Genomic DNA, 20234 nt, shown 5'->3' with positions numbered 1-20234 from the left:
AAGCAGTCGACTCTGGAGCCCACCTCTGGAACCCCCTCCCCAGTGCCTGTGGCTCCCGCACATGGCAGCGCCCTCTGTGGCAAAGCAACCCGTGCCTTTCCCCCCCACGAACCCCGTTTCCGACTCTGGCTTGTTCACAGCCGGGACGGGAGGTTGAGCACACAGCTGTTCCGCTTGCATGGCGCTTTCCTTTCCTCCGCCACTTTGGGGCCATCTCCCGCTGGGGCTCTTTGGGTGGCTGCTCCTGGCCCCGTGGGGGGAGGACGGGGGAGGGCAGCAGGGATTAGGGCTTTGCTCCAGGATCGAAGCCGGAGGAGGAAGCGGATCAGGGCGGTGAAAAGGCTTCACCAGAATCTCTGCTCTGAAAATCAGGTCTGCCGGATTTGAGGCCCCTTTCTGCCCCAGCCCCCTTGTGCCTGGGTGTGGCATGACAGAAGGCCCTATGGGGGTCTTATGGACCTTCTGGGGCGTCCCACCCATTGCCCTTACACTGCCTGCCCCCCAGCCAGCTGGGGATTGTGGCTAAGGTCTGAGGAACGAGCCAGAGCCCCTCTCGGTTCCTGAGATCTGCAAGGGGCCCGATCTGAACCCCTCGCCTCTCCTGCGGCAGCGTGCCCCTGCCTGGCCATGCTGCTCAGCCGGGTGGCCCCCGCCAGAGACCGAATGCAGAGTGTGAGAGGTGCAGTCAGAGCCGCAGAGGCCAAGGCGTCTTGGCCAGCGTGCGCTGGGTGTCCCAGAGCCGGCTGGGAACTGCCTGGAGCAGCGACTGGCGAGGGGGGAGTTTGGAAACGGTCGTGGGAGGCCCAGCTGGCTGAATCCAAAGGGGAGCCAGTGCTCCCTGTGCAGCCGTTACTGGGCACGAATGGTCACGGTGGCCTCCTTCCCTGGCCAGTTGGCCGAGCGGGCGCGTGTGCCCACAGATCTGCAGCGTGCTCCGGGACTGACTCCAGGGCTCTCCCCAGGCAGCTCAAAGCAGAACCCCTCCCCACCCCCACCCCGTGTCTGGGCCAGGCAAAGAGCAGGTTAATGGCCAGTCGAGAGGGAAGGGGCTGGCCAGAGCTGCCCTGCAAAGTAGGAATTAATCCAGCTGAGCATGTGCCAAACCACTCATGCCCCCTGGAATGCCGGAGCTCCACCAGCCAGCCTGGCGCCGCAGGGACCGCAGTGTGGCCGGCGAGCAGGTGCTCTGGGCCTGAGCTGCTCACCCTAAAGAACAGGAACCCCACAGCTTGGGCGAGTGTACCCAGAGCCGTGGCTGGCGCTCAGCAGCCTGGGAGCAGCAGCGGGCAGCCTCCCCCACCCCATCTCCCTCTGCCCGGCCGCTTCTGGGAAGCCGGGGCCAGCTGGGCCAACAGAGAAGGACCTGTCTCCCCGCCCCCAGCGCCCGCCTGGCCTTTCCTTGCGGCCAGCAAAGAAGTCCAGCAGCCGTTTGGAAACGCGGTGGTGTTTACTCCCATGCCTGGCTCACATGAAACACACGCGGCCGCCCGAGATCTCCCGCCAAACCCACGCGAACCTGCCCCGCTCCCCTCGCTGGGCTGTCGCCACGTAGCTACCCACGGGGGCAGACAGGCTCCTTGTCCCCTGGGGTTCCAGAGCTGCCAGCTGCAGTGTTTGGGGGGGGCCCAGATTCAGCCAGCGCCCTTCAGCTCACTTGCCCTTTCCATGTAAACGAGGCAAGCAAGAGGGCTGCAGCTGGGTGCAGCGTGGGCGTGGCAGGCTCCGAATTCTCCCGTTCGGCTGCCATCTCTCCCAGCGGTCCGCGTCGTCTCCATCTGCGGCTCCCACGAGCAGCCCCAGCTGAAGGGTCCAGTGGGCGGGTGCAGCCGCAGGCTCCACTCTGCAGCAGCTCTGTGAGCCCCGCCTGGGACCCGGTGCCTGGAGCCCAGGGGCCCCCCGTCGCCGTGCAGGGAGGGCTCAGCCTCCCGCGGCAGAGCTGTGGGGTGAGGCTCTCGTGCAGACGTCCTGGGCTCGCCCCCTCCAAGTGGGGCGCTATGGCAGGTAGCGCTTGGGGTCCCCGGGAAAGGGCACTACTGGTGCCTGGTTGAAATGGGCCATCAGGAAGATGCTGACCGTCCCCAGGACGAAGAGCGAGGCCATGACCAAGAAGCAGACGCGGTCGATGACTCTCCCCACCAGGATCCACTCCTCGTTCTCCTGCGGGGAGGAGAGACAGATGCTCACGGCCAAACCTGCTGCAGGCTCCCGCTGTCGCTGGGCCCGTGTGCCCTGGGGCCTTTGGGCTTCGGACCACGGGCAGCCACCGCTGAACTCAGTCAAAACTTCGCTCGCTTCCCCTGCGGCTAAACACGGCCCCTTCTCTCCTTCCTCCCCCATTTCCCTTTCCAGCTTGGTCGCTGATCTGCTTCTCCATATGCGAGTCCTTGCAAATTGGGCCCCTCTGTCCCCACTGTTCTGGGTCCCGCTCTGACCTGAGAGCCCCCCCCATCGGTTAAGGCTCTGCAAGGGTGGCACTCACGTTGTCGAAGTCGTTCTGCTCCTGCAGCGTCTTGGCAATGTGGTTGCAGGCGTCCACGCAGGCCCGGATCTCGGGACCAGCCTGCACCAAGCTGTGACAGAGATCCTGGGAGCACCCGTTTTCCAGGCCTTTCCCTAGAGACAAGGAGGGAAGGGGATAGCACCAGACAGCTGGCTGCCTTGAAGGCCAGCGCTGCCCGGGAAAGCCTCCACCAACCATCTCTGTTACCCTCAGGCATCTCAAAGGCACCTGGCCCTTTGCAAAGCACCGGCCGGCCAGGCCCCAGCCCAGCGGAGCAGGCCGAACGGCACACAGCGAATTCACGACTAGCTTCCTGCACTGAAGCCTGGTGCTTTTGTGGCTGCTCCGAAGCGTTTCACGCAGTTTAGCACCAGGGACGCCATGTTTGGCTCTCCCTGCTGGAAAGGCCACGGCCAGCTGGCGGTTCTCCTGTTTTCCAACACGGCTGGGCATCCAGTCAGGGACCCAGAGCAGCGCCACGTGAGTCAGGTGCCCAGTCGCACCCCTCGCGGGAGGGAAGAGTTGAAGCCTGAATTTTGTTGGCGTCACTGATTCTCCCAAACGAGATGGCCCACGCAGGGGGGGAGCTGGTGCCGCTTGCCTCACCCTGCTTGCTGCCCGCTGGCGGGCACAGGGATGGGTTTGCATCAGGACCCGATGCCGGAGCAATGGGAGCTATTCACTCTCCTCTCCTCTGCAGTCTGGCTCCTGGCACTTGGCGTCCATGGTGACACCCTCACTCCAGTACCATTTCCCTGTCAGCACCCCCACCCCCACCTCATTCCAGCCCTGGGGGGCTGCTCTTACGGGGTGGATTTGCTGCCGGCAAAAGGCCCAGGGGGTCACTGTCCGGGAGGTGGGGGCCTCAGGCTGCTCCACCATGAGATTCTCCCCGGCTCCACGGAGCCGTCACTCACCGATCTTTTCCAGGACGGCCTTCATCAGCCCGGCCCTCTCCTTCTGCTTCTCAAAGATCAGCTCGGTCCGGGCCTTCCACAGCATGTACTCGTCAGCCTTCACCATCAGCCCCAGGGAGCTGCGGCGCCGGGCCATCAGCGGGCGGGGGGCCATGTCCCTGCGGCGCATGTGCATCCCCAGGAAGTGGGGCAGCTGCTGCAGGCAGATCTGGGGACAGAGCGAGGAGCCGGTGCTGTGACGCTCGGGGCAGGCCGGGGGGGTCTGCGCCGTCACGCTTGGCACAGGGGAGGCCCTGTCTGTCGGGGGGCTCATGGAGCCTGAGTCTGGCCCCGGGGCCGTTCCATCGGGCGCAGTGCACTTTCCCCTGACTGACGCCGGTGGGAGCAGAAGCAGCGTGGGCTCCATCTCCCCCACCTCCGCCGAGTGGGAGCTGCCAGGGGGGCGCTAATGCCCAGTGGTTCCTTGGCAGCTGGGGACCCGATTCCATCCCCGCGGCCCTGCCCCCTGTGCCCTCATTTGGGCCTGGGCAAAGCGGTGTGGAGATGCAGTCAGATCCGGGCGGTGAGCCCGCGGCTGTGGTGCGGCCAGGGTAACGAGACACCAGGGCCAGGCCCTGCGCCCCCGTGGAGGAGAGTGCCCCATGCGCCATGGGTCGGACGATCCGGCCAAGTCTCTGGGGCTCTCGATCCCGGGAAATGGTTTGACGGCTCAGTGCACTTGCCTTTGCTCTCTGACCTTCCCCCTGAACCCCCGTTTTCCTGAGGCAGCGACCCCAGCCCCGCAGCATGGGCCGTGTCTGCTCTCCGGAGCTGGCGGCTCTGGGAGGAGCCGGAGGCCGATCACGCGGGCGTTAAGCGGGTCTCTGCCCAGCCTGGGTGGGAGCGCGTGCCGGCCCCGCCCGGCCTACCTGCCGCACTTTCTGCGACATGGAGTGCGTATTGGGGGTCCTCAGCGAGATGTTCAGCACAATGACGGCATTCACCACGATCACCACCGTCACCACCAGGAGAAAGGTCAGGTACCTGGAGGAGAGAAGGGGCCGCCGTCGCTGGTCGCCAGGCCGCCCCACCCGCTTCACTAGCCACGGGGCCTGTGCTGGGGCATCTGCCAGCTCTTGGTGAGGCCCTAGCAGCAGGCACAGGGCAAAGCCGAAGGCCAGCTGGGATCCGGGAATGGGAAGCGCCTGGATCTCTCGCTCCACAGCCCATATGTTCATAGAAGACAAAGGGAGCCCAGACCAGAACTTCCCAATGGTCCATCTAATCCGCCTAGCAGCAGACATCTCCTCCGACAATGCCCCTGGCTGTGCAAGACTGCTGCATGGGGGGATCTCCCTCCGAACTCCCAGCTGTGCGCTCACTTTCTGTTCAAAATGTGAAGGAGGATGGTGCTTCTAGCTCCATCCTAGCCCCCGGAGAACACTCTTGAGTTGGGCCATGCTGTTTGCCTCAGCACCCTCCTGCAGCGGTGAGTTCCGCAGATGAACCCTGGGCTGTGCAGCAAGGCATGTCCTGTGGGCCACTAGGAAGTTCTGTTAATTCGTGCCCTGGTTCTTGCATTGCGGGGCAGGGGAGAAGGAGCGGCATGGCCACACATCCAAGGCCTCTGCTGATGCTCGCTTTGAGTTACCAGTCCCCAAACCCCACCTACGACGGCTCTCATTCTCTGGCCCTGCCCATGTCCATTGTGTCCCTTGGAGCAGAGCCTTGAAGGACCCCACTTGTTCTGCCCTCCCAGGCTGAGGTGAATAGTCTCAGCTGGGATTGGGGGGTGAGGAGCCCAGCGGGTTTGGGAGCTTGCCTGGGGCCCTGCCAGATATGGGCTGGCAGGCCCCCAGAGAGCATCACTTACTTGCCAATGAGAGGCATAGCATCGGAGGTCTCAGGCACCTTCTGTGCAATCAGGAAGAGGAAGACGGTCTGGGCCAGGAGGACGTTTATGGAGACCGTGCACTTCTGGCCGCCCGCTGCCGGGATGCAGAAAGCAAGAGATTAGCCTGCGTCTGCACCGAGCTCCCCAAGCACCGGCACCCTCTGGGAAGGGCTTTGCTCTTCTCCTGCACACCAGAGCCCGCGAAGAGCCTGCCTTCCTAGTGGTTAGAGCAGAGGGCTGGGAGCCAGGTGTGGGAAAGAATTCTCTGCCGTTCCATCCTGATGTGTGCGAGCGAGCCATGCGCTCCCAGAGACACGGGGGAGCCGAGGGGCCAGAAGTGGGACATAACTGGGCAGGGGCAGGGGAGAGTTTTGCCCATTTCGGTTCAGATAACCAGGGCGCGAGGGTGAGCCCCCGGTGGCCCGTCTCACCCGCATGGGCATTGGACTGGGTCTGTCCCCATCAACTGCTGCTGCCCCCTTCCCACTCCGGGAGGTGTGGATTGTCCACAGGCCAATGCCAGTGGCTCGAGCCATGTCGGTGGCTGGTGGCAGCGAACTCGGGTGGGCCAGGGCTCTACCTTTGGCAGGCAGGAAATACACCAGCACAGCCACGGACGAGATGAGCACGCAGGGCACGATGATGTTGATGACATAGAAGAGCGGTTTCCTCTGGATGATCAGGTAGAAGACGACCTGCTGGTAACCTAAGTCGTCCGGGGTGAAGCGCTCGGCGTTCACGATCTTCTTGGCGGGCCGGTGCTTGATTGCCCACTCCCCATTCTCTGCGGGGAAGACAATACCGCGTGCCTATGGAAACCACGCAGGCCCAGCCTCCTGGGGGTCCAACTTTGGGCCCCAACTCCCCTTGGGAGCAGCATATGCCACCCCTGGGGGAACAGGAGTTCATCCAGCGATGCCCGGAACTGCCTCTTGCCCACATTACAGCAGCGTGGGGGGGGCACTGCTCTTATTTGGGGTCTTTGGGGGCAGGAGGATAGATTGGAAGAGGAATCCTGCTTGCTGGCATGGTCTGAGCCTGGACACTGAGCTGCCAGTTCTCCCCAGATGTTTGCAGGTGTCTTTGGAAACAGCAAGGCCGGGCGGGCCGAGGTCTGTGCTGCGAGCCTGTTCCTGTCTCTGCATGCCGCCCAGGCCCGAGGACGTGAATGACAGGACCAGCTGAGCAACTATTGACATTTCTGTCTGTGCCTGGGGAGCCCATTCACCCTGCCCCTGCTGCCGCCATGTCTCTAGGGGGACGGAGGGGGCCCGAGACAATGCCTCCTGGATACGGGGGAAGAGAAATCCTTTGCTGGGGGCTTCCCGGGGGGGGAGGGGCAGCTGCTAAAGATCCAGAGAAAGGGGCTGGGAGAAGATTTACAGCGCTGCCTGGGAACCCTGCAATGTTCTCTGTCACGGCAGGACATATGCAGCCACCAGCTTAATGCACCCCATTTTGCAGGGGCTGGCTCCCAGGGGCCCGATCCCGCTTGGGGGCTAAGCATTGCCAGCTCCCATGGTGCAGGGGGTTTGGATGGAGGCTCCGTCACTCTCCCACCTGACTCCCAGCTGCTGGGGGAAGCCGCGCGTGACACCTTACTAAGCCTTGTTGTCCTGTCTCCTACGACAGATTTTATTTTTTTACCAACCTAGATATCTGGCTCGGCCCGGTAATGAAAGAATAAATCTCGCTGCCCAAAAAAGCATTTTGCTCCTTCAAGATGCAATTAAAAGGTGATGGGAAACATCCCTGTCTGCCTGCGAAAGCTCCATTCCCCACATCAATCCGCTCCCGGTACCGGTTTGCGATTTGCAGGCAGAAGGACCGAGAACAGGGGTTAGAAAAACTCTCTCTGAGTGTGATTATTGACTTAAATACCTGTGTGATGGTGAAAAGAAAAGGCGGACTTGTGGCACCTTAGAGACTAACCAATTTATTTGAGCATAAGCTTTCGTGAGCTACAGCTCACGAAAGCTTATGCTCAAACAAATTGGTTAGTCTCTAAGGTGCCACAAGTCCTCCTTTTCTTTTTGCGAATAGAGACTAACACGGCTGCTACTCTGAAACCTGTGTGATGGTGGCAGCTGCTAATAACCCTCTGTGCGGGGGATACCTGTGGCGCGATGCTGAGCGTGCACAGGCCAGCAACTCCTGTTCCAAATCTTGGCTACAAAACCTGACCCGGACACCTGCTCCAGCCAAGAGGGAAGGACCCAGGACAGTGCAACCAGCCCTGGGACTTCCCAGTGCTCAGGGCCCGAGTGCGCCTCCGGCGGCTCTGCTCTCTGTGATTTCCGTGTGGTGGTGCCCACAATCTGAACAACTTTCCTGAGTGCGTCCTTCCCCCTCTCGGGGCAAGCCACCGTGACGGGAGACGGGCCTTTACCCCGACTGCACACAAGCTGCATTACCCGACCAGGAGTCAAGGGGCAAAGTCCCGCGCTCGGAAGTTAAGAAAAGAGAGCCTGGGAGCCACCTGTGCACCCTCCCGGCCTCGCTCATGACACACGTGCCAACCTCTGTACCAAGTGAGGCCGGAGGCCGGCAGACAACGGCCTCCCCACCCCTGGTTCGGCCCCAGAGCAGGCCCATCCCGGGCACGGAATGAGGCTGGGCCCCTGTGGGAAACAGGACGTGCCCAGGGAATTAACGGCCATCTTCAGGAAGACCCGCGAGAAGGCTGAATTCAGGTTGCCCAGGAGCCCTTTGTTCTGGCCTTTCCTAAGCCTTGAGTGCGGATAGGGGTCAGGGCAGTCTGGGAGCAGGGGGTGGTTGGATGGGGTGGAGGTTCGGAGGTGGCGGTCAGGGTACGGGGAACGGGGGGTTTGAATAGGGCGTGGGATCCCGGGGGGCCTGTCAGGGGGTGGGAGTCAGGGGACAGGGAGCGGAGGGGGGGTGTTGGATAGGGGGTGGGGTCCCGGGGGGGTGGTTAGGGGCAGGGGGTTCCGGGAGGAGGTGGTGAGGGGACAAGGAGCAGGGGGGCTTGGATGGGTCGGAGGTTCTGAGGGGGGCGGGAAGTGGGAGGGGGTGGACAGGGGGCCAGGGCCAGGCCATTTGGGGGGCACAGCCCTCCCTCCCCGGCCCTCCATACAGTTTTGCAACCCCAGTGGGCCCTCGGGCCAAAAAGTCTGCCCACCCCCATGCTCGTCTCTACTGAGCTGGGGGCAGCCGCAATTTTTCAGAGGCTCGTACCGTCGCCAGGTTTGGGAGCATTTTCACCAGGGTGGCAAAAGGTGCATCCCCGCCCCAAACACCTCCCCCGCCCCGCGCCGTGTTCCCACGCTTTGGAGCAGGGATTCGGGGCACTACAGCTGTTCAAGGGAAAGGTCCCTGGAATTTGGGCAAAACGAGTTATTTTTCCCCGGCCTCGTTCTTGGACCCGGCTGAACCGCTTCAGCTGACACTTTCCCAACCGGCTGAGCCCGAGGCGGACGCCCGGCGTGGAGAATTTCAGCCGAATGGTTAAAGTTTGGCAAAGACTTTAAGCAACTGAAAACGAGATCTCCTATACGGGAAGGGTCAGGAAACCTTCACAACAGGCCGTGCTACCAGTCCCGCCTAACCGTCAGTTGAACGCCAGTTATTTACAAATGTCTCCATCCCACACTGGGTGGGCTGGAGGGACCGGTTGGGTGGCTGTTGTGCTTTGCTACATTTCTGGGCCGTGCTGAGCCACGCTGCCAGCCGCTGGGCTCCTCCTGACTAGTGGTGACATCACCCTTTCTGGCACTGGCATTTCCTCCTGTAGCCAACAGCTGGAAGATTTCCGCAGACACAACTGGTAGGCTGGCCCCATGGGGCCAGGGAACCCCACCCCACCCCCCGGGAAACAGATAGAGGAAGCAGGTCGTTACCTGTGAAAGCTTCGGGGTCGATGACGATCCACTCAATGGTCTGCCCATCTTCCACCGTCAGCAGCAGGTTAATTTCATTGGCGCTGTAGGTCTGGGACCTATGTGGCAGGGATCGGGGGGGAGGACGCGTGTGGCTGAGACTGGCTGTCTAAAGGACATGCTCATACAAACAGAAATGCCAAGATCCAACCAGCTAGCGGGTGCTTCAGCCGCTCCTGGGATCGGCGCTACACCCAGACTTACGCAGGGCCGCGGAATTGGCTTTCCCTTCCTTTTGAAGCGAGGCAGCGTCTGGGCTGCCTGGCCTATGGCTCCGGCACCTCCCCAGCTTGGGATCAAGCCCAGCTCTGACTCAGACCCATCCTACGTAGCACCACTGCAGCCACCAGCCTTGCCTGGATCCAGCCAGCTGGTAGGCGTGTGGGCACAGACAGGGGAAGAGTTTTCATGTAGGCCTCAGTCCTGCAATCGAACCCGCCCGGCTGGTCGCTCGCCCTGGTGCGGGACCTCCCCAAGTCTGACTTCAGAGTCGGGACGTGGGGTGCTCGCTTTCCAGGCTGGGGACTCCGTCTGTCTCTGCATTACGGGGCGTTAGGCACATCACTGGGGCCAGGTCCAGTTATCAAGACGGGAGCTGACTTTTATCGTCCAAGGCCTTTCAGCGATGCTCGGGGTGAGCTCCCGTCCTGCTATCGATCGGCACTGGCCGATGCTGGGGGAAGGGACCCCTGCGTCACTAACTTGGATGCACTCAGAATTTAGTGACCGCTTCAGAAATCAGATCCGGTCACACGTAGCCACGGACTGATCGGAGAGGAACAACAGTCAGACGAGCCGCCGGGGCCCTGGTCCTGCACGCTGTTCCATGCAGGTGACCCCCACCAAGAACAACACCCACCTGGGTCCATCGGATCGGGGCCCATACAATGGGAGAATTTGTGGGAAGGGGGAGGAAGTGTTGATCACACACATTTCACTCTCCCAGGGCTAGCTCGGTCTGTCTTGGGAGGGGACGGAAATGTCTGATAAAGCAGGGCACCACGCTGCCACACGCAGGGCCGTCTTGGGCTCAGGGCAATGGGCTAGAACAGGGGTCCCTGGGTTTCTTTGGTTTGCATGCCTTCGTTGGCTAGCTCGGCAACCTACAGGGCTCATGCCATGGTAACCGACCTGGCGGCTGCCGCGGAGCTGAGCACAACCTGCCTCTGGCTAAGGCGGAGGGAGGTGCAGAGGGTCACAGCTGTGCATGATCTCATGGGCCCTTAGCTGGTGATCTGGGCAAGCTGCCACCTGAGAGAGGGCGTGAGAACCGCCTGCCTGGCAGGAGACCTGCGTGCGTGCCCCGGGCTCTGCCCCCTGCCCTCCCATCTGGGGGGCAGCCCAGCCCCTTCCCGGGCAGCCGCACTCACTGAAACACCATGGAGCAGTTCTGCCAGTCGAAGGGGAAGTAGGTGACGAAGATGGCGCAGGAGGTGCGGTAGATGGCGGGCGGCATCCACAGGAGGCAGCCTTTGGAATCCAGCAGCGTGTTGCAGTACAGGGTGATCTCAAACACCCCGTCGATGCTGGGGGAAGGAGAGGGGCAGGTCAGGCCAGCCAGGCGCTCCCTCCCTCCCTGCCGGAGCTCATGCTGTGGGCTGGCCACTGCCCACGGGACTGGAACTGTCCCAGGGCCACAGAGCAAGGCAGCCCCAGCAAGGCAGAGGCGATCCCAAAATGCCCCCGGACAGCCAGCCAGTGCCCAACTATGGGCTCCAAACCCCCAGGAGCGCCCTACCAGCTGCAGGACAGGACGTGATTGGGGGGAAGGGCGCGCCACCACTGCCCTCTGCTGGATGGAATCGGAACTGCTCATGGCTGGGATCATGCTGCTGCCTATTGGCTGCTGCTCACAGGAGATAAAAGCCTACTACTGCTGCCTCTAGTAGAGATCTTCCCTTTAGCCCCCCTGGTAGGGCCCTGTGCTGGTGGAGCAGAGCATGTGGGGTTCTATCTGTTCTGTCTGCTGGATGCGTGAGAGTTAGCTGCTGACCGTGACGTCTCTGGGTGGGTAGCCACAGATGCGGCCCCTGCAGGGAATGGAGCCTCACATGGAGTGCCCGGGCAGAGGGACAGCTGGACAAGGTCTGTTTGTATTGCTGGGGTCCTCACCCGGCTTCCCACTGCCCCCCTGCCCTGGGCCCTGCAGCTGCTCACTTGTTCTCCAGGACGATGTCCGGCAGCCACACCTCGGTGGAGGGCACCCTCAGTATCTGGATGTTGTCGTATTCGTCAGGATCCCACTGCAGCCGATAATCGCACCACTTCTGGAATGGAGGGGAAGGGGCTGAGCAAAGCAGGGTCAGTCACTTGTCATAGAATGAGCATCTCTGGCCACCCCGTGACCCCCCAATACCACACTGCCCGGGGGCGTGGTCTGCAGGGAAACGGCATGCTCTGGCCACAGGCTGGGACCTGCTAGGGTTTCTCTGCAGGGCCGGCTCCACCGTTTTTGCCACCCCAAGCAGGACGTCTGAAGACAGAAGCTGCCGCTGAATTGCCGCCGCGGCAGCCTGCAGAGTAAAGCTGCCGCCCATGTGCAAAAAGACGAGACGCCGCCCTGTCGGCACACGGACGGCCGCCCCTTTCCCAGTGCCGCCCCAAGCTCCTGCTTGGAACGCTGGTGCCTGGAGCCGGCCCTGTTTCTCCGTGACTTGTGCTGGGAGCCGTGGCGTGGAGTGACCCCTCTGGCCTGCGCTCTGTGGCAGGGGTCTCTGCCCAAGCCGCTGATCTCAGCGCCAAAGTGGGGTCTGGCTATGGAACGAGCCCTGAACAATCCTCTCCCTCCCGGCTGCCGTTTGTGAGGCTTTGGCCCCAGCCACATCTGCCTTCAGGCCAGGAGGGGGCTGCGACCTGCCCTAGCCCTTGGGCTGCAGGTGCATCGGGGCGCTGGGGCGTTGGAAGGCTGCTGGAGCTTATCATGGGGAGCGGGAGGCATTAGCTGATCTCTGCCTGCTGCATGCCGCCCAGCCCGAGTGGCTGGCGGCACCCCTGGGCATCTTACCATCTCAATCCAGATGTTGGTGGTGAGGGTCTCTTCCCGCTCGTTCTGGAACCCAGAAAGGAGAGAGGGATTTTGGGATTGCTGCCCCGCCGCCCTGCCCTCTCCCGCCACCGCAACAGCTTCCCGCTGGCGGCTGGGCAGCCCTGCTGCACGGTGCATGGTGAACGTGAAGCTGCACGGTGCACGCCAGCTACTGGGCACTCAGGCAACGCCCGCCTCATGGGGCTCCGGTGCATGGAGCCCTGAGGAATTCTCTCCCAGGGTGCAGCAGGGTGTGGGGCATCCCAGGGGTGCCCTGAGCAGGGCAGCGTCCCATGATCCCGGCCCCTGCCCCCCCAGGGGAAGCCAGCAGCAGCCACAGAGCCACTGAGGTACAGCCAGGCCATGCCCTCACTGCAACTCTGTTGCTGCCAGGAACCCTGCCTCTAATGCATTCACTGCCCCGGGCCCCTATCCAACATCGCCCCAGCTCAATCACCACCCCATGCCCACCTCCCCAATCTCCCTCTTCCTTCCCCTACTCCCCCCAGCACAGTGATTCTCCTCAGGGACCGTTACCAAGGGCGGCTCGGACAGAGAGTCCCGCAGCCAGTTCCATGGGCATCTGCCCTGGCATGGACTCCCCATTCTGACGGCAGGGGTAGTGTGAGGGACGCCCAGGCAGGACTGGCTGTCCCCGGTCAGCGCTGGGGGCTGGGTGCCTTTGGGAGGAGAGGTGGCAGGGACCCACTGAGCAGGTGGGACAGGCTGGCGCCCAGCTCGGCATGTTCCTGGCATCGGTGCCCCTGCCTCTGTCATTCCCTGTCCTGGGCAGTGCACTCAGGCCTCTGTCCCCCATGCTAGCCTAACGAGGGAGCAGCCATCCCTGCCCCCGCCCCCAATCTGAGCTGCTCAAGGAGAAAGGCAGGAAAGGGCCCAGCTCTGCAGGTGGGGGCTGGCAAGGAACGGGGACGGGGGGGGGGGGGGGCTCTGCTTACCAGGGAGATGAGGTTGGTGAGGGTGAGCTTCAGCGTGACGTTAATGATGTCCCCCTCCCGCTGGGCCGGACGCAGGTTGCGGTTGTAGTTGGTCATCAGGTCATTGAGCAGCTTCTCCTCCAGGTTCCGGCACAGCACGGCTGAAAGCAGGGCACTGCCAGGCCCCGAGGGAAGCCGGCACCATGCCACCCCCACCCAGTGGCCACGCCAGCCCCACAGAGGGGAGGCCGAGCGGTTCCCTCGAGCACTGGTCACGAGCGGCCCCTCCAGATGGCGCCAAGTGCCTGCCCTGGCAACCTGAGGGCGCAGGGCAGGCCCAGCATGGGCAGCAGCAAGGTAAGCTCCCCCTACACCGCTCCGCCGGTCTACCCCAGCTCGCCCCTTTGAGAGGGCGCTCGGCATCTGTGGCCTCTCCGGTGAGACCCAAAGTGGGCAGGTGTATTGTCAGCACCCACGGAGCGCACAGGGCTGCCTGGCTTTGTGCTGTGCGCCGGGACCCGTCAAACGGGATTCATACGGGGGCACCACATGGGAGCTGCTTGCAGCCTCCGCTCACCCACGTGGGGTTTGAACTGACAACAGGCAACAGTGTAACAAGCTTCTGGAGTGGGGGATGGGACTGGCCACACAGGATAAAAGCCTACTCTTGTTGTGTAGTAATGGAGTGACTTCTTGAACACAAGAGGCCGAGCTCTATGCTTCAGAGCCAAAGGGCCCGGGTTCAGACCCTGCCAATGACCTCCAGGGGGCTGCCCAGGGCTCCGGGGCTGGACGCCCTGAGGGTGTAGCGAGTCATAACAATAACCCATTTCTCTCTGGGGTGAGGGCCGCAGGCGTCCCGCTCTCCAATCTTCGTGAGCTGGCCCCGACTCTGGGACCCCAGAAGGAGTAAACGTGGCTTGAACTCTACAGGCAATGTGTGTTGAACCCAGCTTAACTGTGGCCTAACAATGGGGTCCTGCAGCCTGTCAGCGCTGGCCCCGGGATCAATCCCCATCCGCTGCCCGGATCGTTAGCTCATGAGCTGGGGCTTTACAAATGCCCGGCATTATTAAATTATTAATGGCCAGACGGGCCAAGCGCCTCTGAATGAAATGCCTCTGGAGAGAAGCGTAAGGGGCTAACGAATTACCTTCGTTAGCAAACCTGCTGCTGCTGCTTCCTGGAAAGCGTTGGGGCCAGAGGCCAGAGGAGGACTCAGAGAGCAGCTTGGGGTTTAGCGCTGGCAACTGGCCAGCACCACTGTGTGTGTATGTGTGTGTCCCACACTCGTGGGGAGGGGGTCTGCGCGTGCCCTGCCCATGTGTGTGCACGTGTCTCTGGCTTCTCTGGGCTCAAAGCCCCTGCTAACAGGCCTAAGCAGCAGCTGGTTCCACTGTCACAATGGTGCCTGCCAAGAATTGTTTTGTGGCCTCTGTCCGTCACGCTCTCAAAGCGGAAGAAGCCCAGTTCAGTCCCCCCTTCGTCCCCAGCATGAAACGGACGAGGGTGGGTGCCCCAGGACCGGCAGCGTGAAACGGACGGGGGTGGGTGCCCCAGGACCGGCAGCGTGAAATGGACGGGGGTGGGTGCCCCAGGACCGGCAGCGTGAAACGGGGTGGGTGCCCCAGGACCGGCAGCGTGAAACGGACGAGGGTGGGTGCCCCAGGACCGGCAGCGTGAAACGGACGAGGGTGGGTGCCCCAGGACCGGCAGCGTGAAACGGACGGGGGTGGGTTCCCCAGGACCGGCAGCGTGAAACGGACGGGGGTGGGTGCCCCAGGACCGGCAGCGTGAAACGGACGGGGGTGGGTGCCCCAGGACCGGCAGCGTGAAACGGACGGGGGTGGGTGCCCCAGGACCGGCAGCGTGAAACGGACGAGGGTGGGTGCCCCAGGACCGGCAGCGTGAAATGGACGGGGGTGGGTGCCCCAGGACCGGCAGCGTGAAACGGACGGGGGTGGGTGCCCCAAGCAGGTGGAGCGGTGGGAGACGGTCGCAGCGTAACATCCCAGTGCGCTGAGCAGGGTTCTGGCGGGCGTGTCATGCTCCAGGACTCCCTGCAGCTGTTCAGGGCTGGGAGTGGGTACAGGGGGCTGGGGTAAGGGCTGCTGATGCTCAGAGCTGAACCCTCTGGCAGGCAGGGCGTGGAAGGGGCTGCTCACCGGGCAGAGATACTGATATTGGGAGCCCCAGTCAGAAGCAGGACCCTGCTGCGCTAGGTGCTGTATGCACACATAGTAGCTAGGCCAGCCTGCCGGGGGCTGTGCAGAATGGCACTCTGCCCTGCGCCAGCCAGCAGGACAAGGGGGCTGCTGCTGTGCCCCAAGCCCTGAAGGGAGAAGTGGAGCGTGATGATAGCAAGAGAGGAGGCTGCTCTCTGGTCCCCACCCCCAGCCCCAGGATGGAGTGGTGTGGGGGTGGTCTTCTGAGCTTCCCTGATTACCTGCTGCTGAACCCAAAACAGAGCCCTCTGAGCTCACAGCCTAGGTTTAGCCATCACCTCCCCAGCACCGTACCCGGCTGCCCCTCGCCCCGTCCCCTGTCCGCAGGCCGGGCATGGCTTACCGGTGAGGGAGCCGAGGGTCGCGAGCAGAGCCAGGCAGCGCATGGTGGTGGCAACCTCCCTTCCAGCACGGTGGCGGCTGTGTGCTCGGCAAGCTCTGGAGGTTTATTTTGGGCCGTGGTCAGCCCCCCTGCGCCCCTCCTCTCCCCGATCGCACTGTGCCTGAAGTCCAGCTGTCCGGCCAGCATTATCAGCTGTTCCCCAGCGGATCGCCAAGTGCCTCTGAAACGACAATGGGGGAGGGAGCGACTCACCCTGACAGCCACCTACCGGGGACATGCAGACCCCCCCTCTCCGTGCTGAGTTGGCAATATTTGTATGAGCCAAGTGTGCCTCAGTTTCCCTGTGTGCTCTGTACTGCTGTGCCCTGATGCAGTGTTTGACTCCCATAGCTGCCTGGTTGGAGGCCAGACCCCTCAGACTGGCTGAACAGACCGGAGGAGGCAGAAGAGACAAAGGGAGCCCCATGGCCCGGGACATTACGGCCACCGTAGCCTGGGCGCGTGAACACTGCATGGCTAGAGCCAGAGCAGCCAGGTGTGAACAGGCTGTTCTCAGTGTCTTAGCTGGGAAGAGAGGGCCAGAGAGAAGCAGAGAATCAGGGCCCGCCGGAGCCCAGTGGGATCCTCTGTCTCTCACTTGCCTTTCCCGTGCTGAGCTGCCGACTGCTGGAGCCCGGATGCCAGCTGACGCAGAAGGGCTGCCCAGTATCGCTGCAAATACTCCCTGACATGCTGCTCCCTGTAGGGGTACAGAGCCTCGAAACCGGCCTGCACCTCAGTCGGACCCGCTGGTCAGAGCTCACAGCAGGGAACAGATGCTGCTGGAGCCTGAAGGCCCAAGTCCAGAGGTGTGGAGACCGTGTGGAAAAAAAGCAGCCCCTTGGGCACTAAAGGGGATCTCCCGGGAGCCTGCATGTGCCTGGAGTATAGCACAGATCCTGTGAATCCATGACTCTCCCCCAGCCTGCAGCTAGGCCCCACACAGGATCAGGACCCAGGCCAGGGCTTGGGGATGGCTCCCCGAAGCCACGGTTCCACAGGGCCGGGATACGTCTGAGGAGGGACCGGAGAGTCCATCAGGACCAGAGAGTCCAGGCAGTCCCCTGGGAGCCTGCCAGCCCAGAGCTTCTGGTTTGGTGGCTAGAGCTGGAGACTGGGACGCCGGAGACCTGGGTTTTCTTTCCATCTCTGCCATGGAGCTGTCGTGGGAGCTTGGGCGAATCCCTCCCCCTCCCTGGGCCTCAGTTTCTCCAGCTCTGAACTGAGGATGATCTTTTCCTCCTCCTCACCTTTAATGCCTGTCAGGTGCTTTGAGAGCCCCTAAGTGAAGGCGCCAGAGGAAGGCAGTGTTGTCTCAGTGAGGATACATGACCCGCTTAGCCCACAACTCGGGCTTACCCAGTCTGCATAGCTTTGTCCCTGACTGGTGTCCCCTCCCTGGCTGGGTGTGACACACGGACACCAGCCCCCACCTTTCACTGGGGAGAGGGGTCTCACACGTGCATGGTGTCATGGATCGATAGGGACTCGGCTATACCCTGGCCTCTACGTGCCAGCTCCCCCCCCCCCCCGGGCCCCCGGGCCACACGGCTCCACCTGGCCTCCATGACTCCAACTTCTGACCCTTTGGGCTCTGTGACGAAGTGGGACTGTTCTTAATGTTTCCTCTGAATAGTGTGGGGGTGCCTCAGTTTCCCCCAGGCAGTTCTTAAGTATCTAGGGGGTGGAGTAAGGGTGTATGATCATTGCAGAGCCCTAGAGGGCATGTGTGTGCAGGAGTCTGGACACAGAGAATGGCCGACACCCTGTTTCCTGGCAACTGATGGCCTGGGCCCTTCCCCCCCTGCAAGGTGAGAGCTGAAGGGTTGGAGAACAAAGGAATCAGGTGACCACCTGGCCCGGGAAAGGAACAAAGCCCAGAGGAGGAGGGGCTGGAGGGAGTTTCAGTTTGGGGCTGGCTGGGACATGGAGTGAAGTGCAGACGTGGTTGTCTGGCTCACTGCCCCCCAAAATGGACCCAGCTGAGGGGTCCCGTTCTCTGCACCTGCAAGCTCTGTGTTAGACCATGTTCCTGTCGTCTAATAAACCTTCTGTTTTACTGGCTGGCTGAGAGTCACGTCTGACTGCGAAGTTGGGGTGCAGGACCCTCTGGCTTCCCCAGGAGCCCCGCCTGAGCGGACTCGCTGTGGGAAGCGCACGGAGGGGCAGAGGATGCTGAATGCTCCGAGGTCAGACCCAGGAAGGTGGAAGCTGTGTGAGCTGTGTGTCCTGAAGACAGGCTGCTCACAGAAAGGCGACTGCCCCAGAGTCCTGACTGGCTTCATGGGGAGCAGTTCCAGAGCATCGCCCAGGGACTCCGTGACAGGCTCCAGCGATCCCTGTTCCTCACCGAGATCAGACTCCCGAACGAGGAGCAATGCAGGGACGCAGGGCAGCCCTTCCAACATGAGGGGCCCCGTGACGTTCTGCCAGCCCTCGTTCCTGTTCACGCTCAGTGTGTGACAGTACCAAGCGCATAGGGAAACTGAGGCACGCATCTGGTTCATAAAGATATTACCGGAATGCCCACCTTTATCACCCCCGCATCTGGGGCATGGAACAGGGAAATCACACCAGGGCCTCCCACCCCCCGCTGGGGGCATGCTAGCCACACAAAGGTTTCTGATTCCAATGCCCAGGACCCGAGGCCCCATGTCCAGCATGCTGGAGACACACTGGCAGAGTGTAATGGGGGCAGAGTGTGGGCCTGGGTAATGCCCATGGCACTCCCTCTGCCTGGGCAGTGTGCAGTTGGGGACACTGGTTTCATGAGTGTCTCTAAGGGCAGCTGATGCTGCTGAGTGGCCCCCCCGGGTGGGTCTGCCCAGCTTCCAAGCTGCTCATGTTACGGTGGGCTCCCATCCCCCACAGGCCAAACGCTGCCCTCGCTCTCCCGCTGCCCACGGAGAAGGTTGGCGCAGCCCAGGCCAGGGAAGGATTCGGCCCTGCAGATGGCTCTGCATTGACAGCTCAGTTGCTGCTGATGCACCAGCCCAGTCCGGGGAAATGGATTGGGCCCTGCAGGTGACGTGAGGTCCGATCCCAGTTTCCCACCGCTCAGGACACTCGACACCGCCTGGAGCTTTCGCTGTGTGTTTGATCCAGGAGCTCCGGGGTTAACTAGCTCTGGTCTGCACAAAGGCTGGGATGCAGCCCAGCCCAGCTGCCTGGAGAGGCTTGCACCAGGTGAGAGATTGCAACTGATGTTCTAGCCGGCACCTGTGTATCGGGCTGGGGAGAGGCTTCCTCACACCCCTAGCAGTACAGGACCATGTCAGCCTGGAACAGGGCTAGGGAGAGACTTCTCTTCAGGGCTGGGAGTGCTGGGGGCTGGGCTGGCGTCTGAGGGATGAGCACCAGCCCCAGCTGTCCTGGGGGAGGGGAGGGGTGACCAGCCTGTCTGGGGGTCACATACCAGGCTTGCCTGAGCCCGCAATGTGGGCGACGCGAGCAGCATCAGCTGTCCTGAGAAATGGGATTCCTGGCATATCCCATCTGACGCCCCCTCCCCCCCCCCCCCGGCCTGTCTCCCCTGCACTGCCCCCCCCTTCACCTGCTGCTGCCTCACCCCCCCAGCCTCCCTCCTGCACACTGCCCACCCCCACCTGCTTCCACCTGACCCACTGGCCAGGGAGCCTGAGTTAATAATACCCATAGGCAGGCCCCAGCCTGGCTCAGGGGGCTCCCCGGCATTCCCCATTGCAGGCCCTAGTGCCCCGTATCTGCCCCACGCCAGTGGGCAAGTGAGGTCAGGGCTGGGCCTGACGCCAGGCTCTAGGGGGCCAAGGGGCTTCTGCCAGCCAGGCCCAGGCTTGGTACGTAGGGCCCTGGAGAGAGGGCACCGATCCTGCCGGTTTAGTGCTGGGGCCCCCAGGGGGGGTGTCTGCTCAGGGGTCCCATCCAGCCCTGGCTCCTTGGGAGGATGGTGCAGGGGTGATGGGAGGCTGGGCTTAGCAGGGCACTGCTTGGCTCGGGAAGGAGGGGCGTCCATCATTCTCCCTACCCCAAGGCGGCTGGGTGGCCGCAGCGTGGAATGAGTTTGTGGGTCTCAGCCCCATGACTGGTGGGCGAGTGGCAATCAACGCTAACTGCCCCCCATCTGGGCAGTGTCAGCGGGGAGGCCATGGACTGAATGGGCCCCAGAGGGCGGGGCAGGTTGGCAGGGGCTGCTGTGGGAAGCTGGCCGTGCTCCCTGGAGAGATCTCAGGCTCCAGCATTGTCTGCATGGCACCTTCCACCCGCACCATCTCCTCAAAGGACAGCTCGGGGCAGCCATGCCCAGCACCCTCCTGCCCCGTGGGGGTCACTGCTGTGATAACGAGACACCCCCTCCCCCCCGTGGCCTCCCCTTGTCCCTGGGCTGCTAAGTGCAGTGCAGGGAGGCCGGGTGAGCACCCATGTCTGGTGTGCCCTGGGGAAAGGCGCCAATGGTGGGGGGGAGAGGGGAGGGACCGTTTCCCCCTGGAGCAGGGTGGGGCTAC

General features: G+C 62.6%; 1 protein-coding gene across 1 annotated transcript; it reads right to left on the bottom strand.

Moving 5' to 3' along the window:
- Positions 1-1879: 1879 nt before the first annotated feature.
- On the bottom strand, positions 1880-15757 carry CHRNG (cholinergic receptor nicotinic gamma subunit). The gene is made up of 12 exons (XM_048865329.2): positions 15715-15757; positions 13168-13307; positions 12191-12235; positions 11344-11453; positions 10557-10712; positions 9148-9245; positions 5871-6074; positions 5270-5384; positions 4326-4440; positions 3418-3625; positions 2480-2613; positions 1880-2157 (listed from the first exon to the last, which is right to left on the bottom strand). Exons 1-12 carry the CDS (start codon positions 15755-15757, stop codon positions 1993-1995), a joined length of 1533 nt encoding a protein of 510 aa, XP_048721286.2. The 3' UTR covers positions 1880-1992.
- Positions 15758-20234: the final 4477 nt, after the last annotated feature.

Source organism: Caretta caretta, chromosome 9, assembly GCF_965140235.1.
Source record: "Caretta caretta isolate rCarCar2 chromosome 9, rCarCar1.hap1, whole genome shotgun sequence".
Lineage (NCBI taxonomy): Eukaryota > Metazoa > Chordata > Testudines > Cheloniidae > Caretta > Caretta caretta.
Note: the sequence above shows the minus strand (reverse complement) of the source record. Positions and strands in the feature narration are given on the sequence as shown.

Coding starts and splice junctions, on each gene's coding strand:
- CHRNG (XM_048865329.2), bottom strand. CDS start 15,757: ATGCGCTGCCTGGCTCTGCTCGCGACCCTCGGCTCCCTCACCG. Junction 11,454..12,190: donor CCAACATCTGGATTGAGATG/GTAAGATGCCCA, acceptor CCTCCATTCCAG/AAGTGGTGCGATTATCGGCT. Junction 6,075..9,147: donor CGACCCCGAAGCTTTCACAG/GTAACGACCTGC, acceptor TCTTCCCCGCAG/AGAATGGGGAGTGGGCAATC.